Source organism: Botryllus schlosseri, chromosome 6, assembly GCF_051294905.1.
Source record: "Botryllus schlosseri isolate E-star chromosome 6, Bs_hap1, whole genome shotgun sequence".
NCBI lineage: Eukaryota > Metazoa > Chordata > Ascidiacea > Stolidobranchia > Styelidae > Botryllus > Botryllus schlosseri.
In genome coordinates, this window is record NC_137241.1 from 6,349,404 (window position 1) to 6,361,856 (window position 12,453).

A 12,453-nucleotide genomic window follows, 5' to 3' on the forward strand; every position below is an offset into this window, starting at 1 on the left:
TCATTACTGAAATTTTGAAAATTTGGAAATTGAATCTAGTTCAGTTCATATCAATTAAGAGTTCATTCTTATAAGCACGAGAATAACAAATGTCTGTACGGCAAGCATCGCTCGTTTCGCACTATTCAGTTGTCTTGCCGCATTTTCAGGCAAAGCATAAATTAGAATTAGAATTAGAATAAGAGCGTGGAAAGATTTCAAAATTTAGGTTAGAATTAGCCTTCCGACACTCGCCTCAAATTAGTCTAACTAGAAAGATAAAATTATTTAATTGTCCAAGTCCGCCTTAACTGCCATGTTTGATTTACAGGAGTCGACACGTTCCAAGCGACTGGCGACCCTCACTACAAAACTTTGGACGGGACTAGATTCGACTTTATGGGCGTTTGCCGATACGTGATGCTCTCGACCGAAGGCGCTTCCTTCGCGGATTCCGACCGTCATGTCACGGTCACCGCTCAGAACGAACACCGCAACGGACAGACGGCAGTGTCTTACGTGCGGTCCGTGACTGTCTATCTGCCCGGAAATGTGACGGTGGAATTAGGACCGGGAACCGACTATTCGGTGAGACGTTGCTTTTCTGCAGTTAGTGTCGTGAAGTGGTGCTGACGAAGAAGTTGTAATTACCATTAAAAGTGATTCGTTATTCGCATATCGTTTAAACGGAATAATGGATTTAACTGTAATAACCTAGTAACCTTTTGCTTCAAATTTGATTTGAATTACAATGGTAGCTACGCGGTCTTTTTTTTTATTTAGATTAGAATTAGAATGACGGAATTCAAAAAACTTGGAAATTGACTGAAATTTCTGATTTTAAAGATCTACAGAAAAAAATCGAGTCCAGTTCATATCAAATCAGAGGCAAAAGAATGAGAATGAAAGATGTCGGTACAAAAAGCTTGGCACAATTCGTACTATACAGTTCTCCAGAGGCATTTTCAGGAAAACCAGAAACTAGATTAGAATTACAATTAAAGCATAGAATCATTTCACAACTTAGCTCATAATTTGATTACCGACATTTCGCTGTAATTTGCCACCCAGTTTGAGAGCCACTGACTTTGAAAGATAACCCTCTTAATTCAGTGGCCGGCGACCCTCTTGGTGCAGGTCCGCGAGGAGTTCGTATAGTTTTGCATAGTGGTCACAAGGTCACTGAATATTTTTTTTAATCCAGCTAATCTCTTGAATTTAACTATATGTGTTATTGCCTTTCTGTGGGCAACCTTCAGTGACGCTGCAGTGTACGTGCTGCAATCAGTTTTCAATTTTGAACATTTGAGCTTTTGAAATCGGCCCGCAGAGCAATAAGGGTGGTTTCGACCCCTATTCTTATCGACTGAATGGTCAAGTTGACTTGATTATATATTTATCCCCATCCCTTTAAACACTGCTCCTGTACAGTGGTGACGCAACACACCAGTGTTGTGATATGAGTCACTAGACTTGTTTGTAAATATAGTAAAAGTATTAACTGACTGTAACCGATGTAGGTTTTTCGTGCGAAATCGTAATCTCAAACTCTGCTTCAGGCTGCGATGATGGGAGATGGTGGAAGCGGTTTGGTTGCTGTCGAAAAACGAGGTCGTTTTGTCGTGGCTGAAACCAAGTTTGGTGTCGTCGTGAAATTCGACGGCACGAATCTTTACATCGACGTCCCGAATTTTTATCTCAACCAGGTATTCCTTCGATTTTTTAGTTCCTAGTAGGCCCGTTGGATAGCCGGATAGGTTTGATTGTTTACAAGTGAGTGTTGAACACCAGTCCTGACATGCGCGGACCTGATACTTTAATATCTCCAAAATGAAAGGCGATGCGGGACATGGTACAAAACTTTGACGTTCAGTTTGTTTATCGAAGTTTTACCTGTCTCACATCTCATGAACTGTAACTATACGGGGTAATTATGTGTATTTACCCGAGTCCCACTACAGCTTAGGGTGCAAATCAGACCATCGATACTTTATGTATATCAAAATATGCTTTCACACCAATTCCAACGAGTGAAACGAGTCGATTGCACCAGTACACATGGAAATATATCCTTGTTGTGTAGTGGCTTCTGTATACCACTTTCTTGCGATTTAGTGAATTGGTTCACGGAATGCGAAACTGCTTCACCCCTGGCATATGTCTACTTAATAGTTGGTGTGTTTGGTTCGTTTTCACCCATTACAACGGGTGCGCCAGTAGAATTTGGCACCAGAAAGAGCCGATGTCGTGATTTGCACCCTACGCAGTGATAGATATCGGCAAAGGACCCGATTTTCCTCTGTACGCGGCGGTGTAATTTGCATCTGTGTTGTCTACGGTGTACAGTCTGTACACTGTAGCACTATTGTGTACACTTCACATGCAACGGTTGCACTGAAATACATAATCATTTCAACATGCATGCCCAAACCGAATTGCTATGATTTCCCACAACTCATCGCCCACTTAAAACAAGGTCGTCACCGATATTATTTCACGAATCGATGACGCATTCCAGGTTTCCGGATTCTGCGGTAACTACACCGGAGAGGCTGCCGACGACCTCGGCGGAATGTCGATCGAAAACTTCGCCGCAGCTAACAGATACAATGACAGCTGCAGCAGCGACGATACGCTACCTGATCCAGTGGTCTGCTCTCCAGAAGACACAGCCATATGGTAATTCGGCGACGCTTGCTTATCATACAGCATATTCTCGATATCCTCAATCGACACACATGTGTATTAAATTTCAGAAGTGCTCATTAGGACCGACACAATGATTCGAGTATTAGGCCTACTCAATTCAGAATTTAATTTTAATTCTACTGATTTGAGTCGCGCAGTACGGGATGATTCGAGTACTGAAATTATGAGTTCCTTGCCAATAATTTAATTTATCATGTATAATAATTATAGTTTCTCTAGTTTTCGCTTCGTGGTATCCCAGTATACGTAACATAGTGCAAAACTCTGCAATGCACGTTTGTGAAAATGGAATATATTTGAACTCTTGATCCGCCAACAGAGGGTTACCATATTTTATATTCGGGAAAGGAGGACACTTTTACCAGGGTTGTAATGACTCGAGTCATGACTCGACTCGAGTCAGACTCGAGTCACGATTTTCGGATGACTCGACTTGACTCGAGTCATTTTCTCAAAATACGGAAATGACTCGACTCGACTCGAGTCAATCTGTGTATTGACTCGACTTGGACTCGAGTCATTGCGCATGACTCGAACCAAGTCATATGACTCGAGACACAGGCGGCCAAGACCGATATTTCATCGTAATTTCGAAGAATATTAAAGTAACCTCCCTATTGGGATTTCGTCTATTGGTACTAGTACTTGAAAATGCCACCAGAAACTGCTAAAAGTGAGGAAAACCACTATATTATTAATGCGAACCATTCAATATCACCGAACAGAGTTATAAAAAGTGAGTTCGTCAAGATTTTAGCTGGTAACTGAGCAGTCAACACATTGACTTGGACTCGGACTCGAGTCATAATACCATGACTCGGACTCGACCCTCTGATGGATGACTTGGACTCGGACTTGACTCGGTGGTGAGTTGAAAATTACTCGACTTGACTCGAGTCAAATCTATAAAAGTGAAATTGACTTGTGACTCGGAGCCTTGTGACTTGGTTACAACCCTGACTTTAACCAAATCATAAAAGTTAGTCGACCAAAATTGAAATATTTATTGGAAATGTTGTTGCGTTGACTAAAAAAAGGCCGTCCCTTTCACTCGACTCCCGAATGACCCGCTCGAACGTCCGTATTACTTATTTCACGTCCTTTATGCCGATTTCCAGTTGACCCTATCCATTAACCTAGCTGTAAAAGGTTTAAAGGTGGACGAATTTCCGAAAAGGCGGACATTTAGGCGTCTTCGGAAGACATTTTCAATTTCCTGAAAAGGGAGGACGTATGGTAACCCCAGCCAACAGCATAGTCACAGAGTGCAATTAAATACGTTGAAAACATACCAAATCATCTCGAATGTGATGTAGAGCTAGCATTATAATCTTCGTGGTCACACGAAAGTTACATATTTGATCTTTCCGCATCATTTGCACTGGTGTAACGTCCTATTGATTGATACTCGAATATACCTGACTCTACTCAAAGCCCAATATTCGCTTCAGAATGGAATCACTCAGGCACTCTACTTCGCTCAGCCCTGGTGGTTTCTAACGAAACAGGTTACTACTTTTTCCGTGTGCTTAACTGACTTTTGCCCACCTCCGCTCCGTACTCAATTGCTTAGGTTTTCAGATTACTTCAACAGATTTTGAAGTCAAACCATTTACAAACTTTTCACTCTCTATATTTCAAGTACGCTCTGATGTGGTGCTTAGATCAGGGGTTCTTAGCCAGTGGTGGGCGGAGCCCTTAGGGGTACTGATCACCACATCAGAGCGTACGAGATGATTTGTGGAATTAGGCCTATATGCTATCTAGAGCCTAAAAGTATTTTGCAGACCAACAAAAAGTGGAATATTTTCTGTGCCAATTTATTCAACTCTGAAACTTTCTTTTCGCTAGCCGCTGGTTTGTCTTTTAGAAGAAATTCCATTGAAAGCCCAACGAGTATGAGCGCTAAAAAGGCTAAGAAACACTGGCTTGGATTTGTAAAATCTCAATGATTAAAATCATTATAAAAAATTAGGAGACGTAGACGTCGTATGTAGGTGCATAATTATTATATCGAAAATAACATTATTTTATCTCCATCGCTTTTATAAGACATAATAATCTCGCGAAATAGCACCAGTATCACGATAACTGTATATATTTTCGAAACGGGCACTAATTAGTCATCTTGCGTTACCCGAAAGGTTGCTTTATACAATTTTCAAAGTAGCCGATCCACTTCTAAAGGTATGAGGCCCCTCAACCAAATCTACGTTTCGCGCCTACATATTTGAGTAATTTTAAGGCCTTCTATACTTCCACCTGTAATAGTTTTGACACGTCTTAAAAATCGCCACTTCTATACTTGTAATCGAGTTGGAGTTTGCGGCGTTGAGTCTATAGAATGCCAACGCTGACCACTTTGGCCACATCTGCTCACATGCGTACTTTAAAAACCTTTTGTTTTCGCTTCCACTGGAAGTAGTATTTGCATATGTTGAAATCGCTGGTACCACAAGCAAATGAGTAAATATTAACGATATTACTTGTGTACACTGTACGGACTTGACAAACTAAAGACTTGACAAACTAAACAATCTCATAGTTGTCTTATTACAGACTAATTACAGCGAAATGTCAGTAATCTAATTCTAATGCAATTTGAGAAATATTTCTTTGCTCTAATTCGAATTATAATTTAATTTAAAAAATGTTTCTGTGCTCTCTTTTTAATTCTAATCTTATTTGTGGTTTTCCTGAAATTGCTACAGGAGAACTGTATAGCGTGAAACGTGCCAAGCTTACCGCACAGGCATTTGCGATTCTCAATCTTACGATAATGAACGCGGATTTGATATGAACTGAACCCGATTCAATTTCCAAATTTTCGCAAAATCCGATTTGGAAAACAACCTATGTAGCTATAATTATAAATCTAATCTATGTAAGAAATAACTGTGTTGCTATATAATTCTAATTCTTATCTAATTTGTAAAAACGGTATAGCTATAACTCTAATGCCAATTTGATTTAGAAAAACCGAAAATTTTCTAGTTGCCAAAGCCTGTAGGTGTATTCTCCAGCAATTACTATAAACCATACGCAGGCCGTGTTATTTTTGGCATTTCGGAAGCCAGATGCCAAAACTGCCAAAAATAAAAATTTGAAAATGCCAAAAATAACTAATTTTTGGCATATGCCAAAAATAACACAACCTGCCAATAGTGTATTTCTTTCATGGTGTTGTGTTAACAGGACCGCATTACAAGTGTGAAGGGCAGGTTTTTTACTCTATGGGTCCAGCCCACCCATTAGGGGAAAAAGCATGGTGTCCTAAAAGGTGTGGGCACAGCGAGATTGAACGGCTGACTGCATTTGGTTTACGTCACACTTTCCATTTGTCCAAAGGCAATTTTACGGCCATTTTTAACCGGCTTGCCGAGCGCTAAATTTGATAAAACGGGTACTGATTACTAAAATATAAATTGTATTCTGCTCATGGATCTGGAACCCCCAAATTCAACTAAGATTTTTGCATTGTGATCAAGTTGAGCATTGTGACACAACAAACAGTCCGGCTATTTCTGAGCTGCAGTCTCGTTTTGCCAGACAGTCTTGTTGCGTTAATGTTCTTAAACAAGGTAACCTTCCCAGGACTCTTCCATGTGAGTTGGTAATATTAAAGCCATCTTACGTGACAAAAGTCCTGCTAAAATATATCGGTAGACTGATGGAGATGGGATGGTCGCGCTACAAAATAGAATGTGTTAAGAGACAACACAGGGAACTCCTGGAAAGTATCGGGAAGAAAATTCTTTTCGCGATGAGATCGATGGCACTAGCGCAGTGATCTCTTTTCATGATGCTTGGAAGCCGGTTCTGCCCTCCGAAATTTTGAAGCTCTGAAAACCTTTTGTGGGGGACTGGCAACATTCTTTCCCTCAACGGCTACTACAACGGCCGATATTTCCCACATTCGTTGGGCGAAAAATTAATTCAGGAGAAACTTTGCTGGCCTGAGTTTGGAAGCACTGTTACAGTGCAAACAATTTAAGTCTATTCAAAAGCTGTAACAATCAGGAGTTGAGCGTGTTTGTTAGGCTTCTCATTCTTTTAGCTTATTGGCACCGATTCCGAATGGATACTGCACATTTTGTGGTTTTGTTTGATAATATTAACCTATGTAATCGCTAGGTTTTTTCTTCTTATTATTGTTTGTTGGTACTTATTATAAGTGGAAGCTGCACATTTTTTGGTCTCTATTGATAAACTGACCCAAATAAAGCGTTTTTATGACTAATTCGAGTCTGAAAATATCTATTTAGAGGTCGATGCCAAAACTGCCAAAAATAAAAATTGAAAAATGCCAAAAATAAGCTATTTTTGGCAGTTTTGGCATATGCCAAAAATAACACGGCCTGACCATACGTAAACACTGAACTTCTGTATCTCCCAGGGCCGGACCTGACTTTTGCGGTCAAATGAATGCAACCGACGGGCCTTTCGCGTTTTGCGTTGATGCGGTCGACATCGACACCATTTTCAAGAACTGCATTTTCGACGCGTGCGTTACCGAAGGCGAAGCTGTCAACTCGGTGAGTGATATAGATATCAGATATTGCCTGGGAGGCGCGAACACTATACGAATATCTCTTGCTATCGAAGGCATTGCAAAGTCTGGCTGTGGAGTGCCAAAACCGGTTGCCTTGCAATTGGGAAGTACAGTTGGGAATCGCGCCCGACTGCCCGGCGAACAGCGAGTACGTCTGCGGATCGGCGTGTCAAGACAGCTGCAGGAATCCTACCGCTTCCGCCGAGTAAGAACTGAAACATTACGGATTTTCGACCGTGTTGGAACCAGTGTTGGGATCAAGTCACTACCTTCGAGTCACGAGTCATTTCGAGTCATTGCCCATTTTGACTCGAGTCAAGTCAGGTCAATCGATTTTCAAAGGTGACTCGAGTCAAGTCAAGTCAAGTCAAGTCAAGTCACCAATCAAGTCATAATTCAAGTCAAGTTGCCTTTTCGAATTATGGGTCATGATAACGTCATTGCATTTTGCTAGCTGTCTGAAATACAGATTGAGTGGTCATTGATTTCGAACCGATGAACGAATATAGAGTTAAATATACAGGCAAGAAGGCGCTGTGTCGCTCACATATACGCAGAACTGCTGAACCATAGTTTATAGTTACCGTAGGCAAAATAGATAATAGATACGAATTGATAGGATGCAATACATGACCCATTTACAAATCGATATGATACAATTCGAGCCTGCGCCAATGGTTGAGGACTATATAAACTATATTAGAATTCAATTTCAATGAAACAAGAGGTTCGGTTAATGTAAAAAAAGAGATTAATTACTTTATTATATTAGTTTACGACGACGTAAGCTGTAAGCTTCGATCACTTCGTTTGCGGTCAATTTATTTGCGAGGGAACAACGGAGGCTCCGTAAAACGCACGATCATTAAATGATTGGTCGCTCCCACGGTTACACCAGCGTTTCGCGAACAATCCGAACATATGGGAGATTCAGAGATTTTTGTCGACACCGAATACTTGATGACTTGAAATTGACTCGTGAATTTTTCTCCGAGTCACGAGTCAATCCATATTTCTGATACGCCGAGTCATGTCAAGTCAAGTCATTTTAGCAAAGTGACTCGAGTCAAGTCAAGTCATTCGAAAAAGGTGACTCGAGTCATCCCAACACCGGCTGGAACATACTTTACTGTAATAACCATACAGAAACCAGACTTTTACTAGATAATTCTAGTTGTCTTATTAGATCGGGATGTGGATAATCTAATTCTAATTTAAAATGAAAATTGTTTTTATTCTCTAATTTTAATTCTGATCTAATTTTTGTTCTGATAATGCGACAGGAGAACTGTATAGTGTGAAACGAGCTAAGATTGATGTGCAGCATTTGTCATTGTCATGCTTCTAAGGATGAGCTCAGATTTGATATGGACTGAACTTAATTCGATCTTTTGAGTTCACGCAAATACAGTAATTCTAATTCTAATCTAGTTCTTTAAAACACGATGTAGTTATAATTGCAATTCTCCCTAATTTGAAAAAAAAACTACTATTTAATTTCCTTAACATTATCTTTTTAAATTTCTTTTTGGTTCGGAATCCAATTCAATTTCCAATTTTTGTGAATTCGGAAATTCTAATCTAAATTGAAAAAAAAAAACTGTTTAGCGATAATTGTAGTTTAACATTAGCTGCTGACATGAATACTTCAGTATACAAGTGAATAACTCAATAACATATTCTTATTGAAATTATCTCTAATATTCTCGACTGATAGCCGTCAAGGGCAATAGTCAGTAATTGTTAGAAAACTGAAAAGAACTTTGTATAACGTCTATCAACAATCGTACGTGTAGTGTACTGTTCTTTTCAATCATGTACTAGTTTCTGATGATTACCAAGCAAATATTCGGGTCTGCTTCAATGTGAATCCATTATTCAATTTTATACAAAAGTTATCTCCAAGAGTCTCTGTACGTGAATACCTTACAGACTTTCTGTGTATTCCTTCTACTAGAAGTGAAATTGCTACTTCTACTTTTCGAGTTACTGCTATACTTAATTAACAACGCTGACTAATTTCATAACCTCTAAGGCTATGGAAAGACATAGCCTTTCTGCGTGTAGGGGACTCTGACAACTTTGGGATTGGTCTGTACAATATTCGGTATCAAAATGACGTCACAATCACGGAGTGACGTGATCAACGACATATTCGAAATCGCAAATTCGAAAACGAAACGTGTCTTGTTTCGTTACCAGCTGCGAAGACGGAGCTGAAATCGCCGGATGCTACTGTCTTCCCGGATACATTTGGCACGACGGAGCATGCGTGGAGTCCAGCACTTGCGGCTGTGTGCTTGAAGATGGCTCCTACGTCGAGCAAGGGTTTTCAAAGATGGCGGAAGACTGCAAATATCTCCAAACATGCGAAGGTAAATTTATTGTGGATTCTTTGGAAGTAGGTCTAACTATACTCAATGTATACACAAAAAAACTTCTAGTCGACAGACAAGCACTACCAATATATATGTAATGTATTCATGTACCATATGCGGCATATCTATGATGAACTCACCAAACAAATTATAAATCTCTGATTACATCATTGTGAAGATATGTGGACAGAATATAGCATGCAACACTTTAGCAATTTAACACTCGAGGATATCGGATATAGTCAGGGATGGGAGGGTTAAGGTTAGGTTTGGAGTGAGTTTCGGGCTAGTTTTGCGGTTAACAAGTCACATGCAAATGTATCACACGTCAGGCATCCGTTGTGGACTCTTGCCGGTATTTTAAAGATCTGTCACTCCGAATGAACCTATTTGCTGTGAACAGAGATTGTGAAAGTAGACAACGTTAGTACTGAGGTAGAAGTAAGGGTGAAAATTTATACTCAGGGAAAAGTACCAATATCCGAGGCATGTCAAACGACTTCAAGGGGCGGTATAAAATGAATATATGAAAGTACTCAAGTGAATAGCTTCTTGAACAAACAATTCAACCAGTCGTCGCCGTAATAATCATTGAAGCATAGCAGATTGGCCAATCAAAACCCCCGATGTCGTGTTTCATAGTCTACTCGACATTCTATGATCGGTGGGCCGAACTCTCTTCGGCAACTACTTTCAAACGCATTGCGAGAAATGAAAATGCATTTCATGTGAGCTTGTTATGGACTCATTCATGTCTTTTCATCAATAATCTACAGAAGTAGACCTGACAACGCAGCACTTTTGAAATTTGTCAAATATTGGACAACGCTATTGATATTTTGACGTAACATAACGAATTTGCAATGTAGTATTCAAATGCAAGTCCTCTTGCTTACCATTGCGGCTGCGAGCGAACATTATGTTTGTTTTCAGGACCTGGATCAGCCCCAATCAAAGAAAACCCTTGTGACGAAGAAACAAGTTGCATAGATGTAGCTGAGGGCGAATTCCAGTGTGTTCCGAACGTATATGTCGCTTGTATCAATCCTTACCGAGATCAAATAAACAATTGGCCATGTTTACGTTTAGGAGCTGCCGCACATGCTAATATACGGAGCAGTCCACTTCAAGACTTTCGATAACTACTATTTCGATTTCCGCGGTAACTGTGCGTATCTTATAGTCGCGTGAGTACAGCTACCTGGCTAATTAGTAAACTAGTTGAAGCGGAATGGTGGTAGTCCAATTCTAATCTAGTTTGTCAGCCGAAACTATTCGGATTTATTTCGATATGAATATACCATTCTATTGTATACTGGAGTTCAAATCTAGTTTGTGAAATGTTGCTATGCTCTAATATTAATTCGAATCCGATTTCCGGTGTTATAGAAAATAACACGGGAGGACTGTGCAGTGCAAAACGAACCAATCTTGTTGTGCAGAACTCTGCCATGCTCTTGCTTTTGAGAATGAACTCTAATTTAGGAATATATTTTAATTTTCAAGTCTTTAGAAATTCAATAATTCTCATTCTGTTCTAATCTGAAAAAAGGCAAAGTAGCTATAATTTTAGTTCTAATTCAAGTTGGAAAAGCTGAAAATATTGTAGTTGCCCAGCTCTGCGTTTCCTTCCAGCCACGACTCCGGCACGCCCGATTCGCCCACGTTCCGGATCTTCGTCGTGAACCGGGAGACGGAGGACGGACGCATCGAGATCGATCATGTTATCATGGAAGGCTGGCGAGACGTTTCGCAAAAATCCGTTACCAAGATCTACAGTGACTTGACATACACGGTGAGGGTGATTATAGTTACGTTTTGCCGCGTGTAGAGTGTCTCGTATAGGTTTGTAAGGAATGTTCACGCGGAAGTGTCGAGCACCGTAAGAAAATTTCAATGATTCGCTCGGAAGTGTTTGTGAACGCTATAGTAGCGAACGCGATATCTCCGAAAGAGTGAAAACCGTGGAATTGATCCCAGTAATACCACGATGTTCAACAATTTGACTGTTTATAATTTATGAAGCAATTTTTCTGTCACCATCATTATTTGTTTACCAGTGATTTATCAGTTTAAAACATCACAACATCGCTATGTAATGATGAGATATGGAATGGAGTTGATACGTCGCGGAGAAGTCTCTCTATTATATTTAAAAACAAGGGCAGTGACGCATATTTTTATAGCAACCTTTTCTAAATTGCACACCCTTTTGCACATTTACTGACTTTCTTGACGAAATTACATATGATCGCTGGAAAGCCAAAAACAGTCTTATGTCCAGTTTTGGAAATTTTGACTTTACCACATAATTTGGACATGAACCAATTTTGTTTTCAATTTACAAAATTAAAGTTCATATAAACCCTTTTCACTGTAAAACTTAACGATTTTACTTTGAAATATGGGTAATAATCGCTAAAACACACCCGGAGACAGAGAGAGAGAATTAATTATGGATTAATCCAACCGAAAAGAAGATAACTTGGACGGATAGCATAATAACAACAGTGTAGGACAGGATGTGATCGATATGACTATGGGTAGGGTCAACCGTTCTGATCACACCCTGCATTCAACAGCTACATATATTATTCATATATTTGGTTGCAATGGGTGAGTATTAATATATCCAGCATACCATAATAAAACGAATAATGATAATATGAAAAATTTTGGGATGGAACAAGTGGGGTCAGTAATAGGAGATGAGGTGACGGAATTGCAACGGGTGCACAACAACACCTCAAGGTGTCTAGTATCACCAGCGTGGAATAGGTGTGATTTGTCAAAGAACACCCTGCTGCGGAATACACTGATTTTCTCAATTACACG

The 12,453-nt window shown here is 39.8% G+C and overlaps 1 protein-coding gene across 1 annotated transcript in view; it reads left to right on the top strand.

Annotated features, from left to right (window-relative positions):
* The window catches only part of LOC145440728 (IgGFc-binding protein-like), a 59,149-nt gene that overhangs the window by 32,687 nt on the left and 14,009 nt on the right, over nt 1-12,453 (top strand). Inside the window, exons 24-32 of the mRNA XM_080318464.1 lie at nt 311-567; nt 1,539-1,685; nt 2,498-2,658; nt 7,085-7,223; nt 7,294-7,445; nt 9,443-9,615; nt 10,552-10,643; nt 10,708-10,805; nt 11,254-11,413. Of these exons, the coding sequence (XP_080174590.1) occupies nt 311-567; nt 1,539-1,685; nt 2,498-2,658; nt 7,085-7,223; nt 7,294-7,445; nt 9,443-9,615; nt 10,552-10,643; nt 10,708-10,805; nt 11,254-11,413 (1,379 nt within the window). The remainder of the gene's footprint in view (nt 1-310; nt 568-1,538; nt 1,686-2,497; nt 2,659-7,084; nt 7,224-7,293; nt 7,446-9,442; nt 9,616-10,551; nt 10,644-10,707; nt 10,806-11,253; nt 11,414-12,453) is intronic.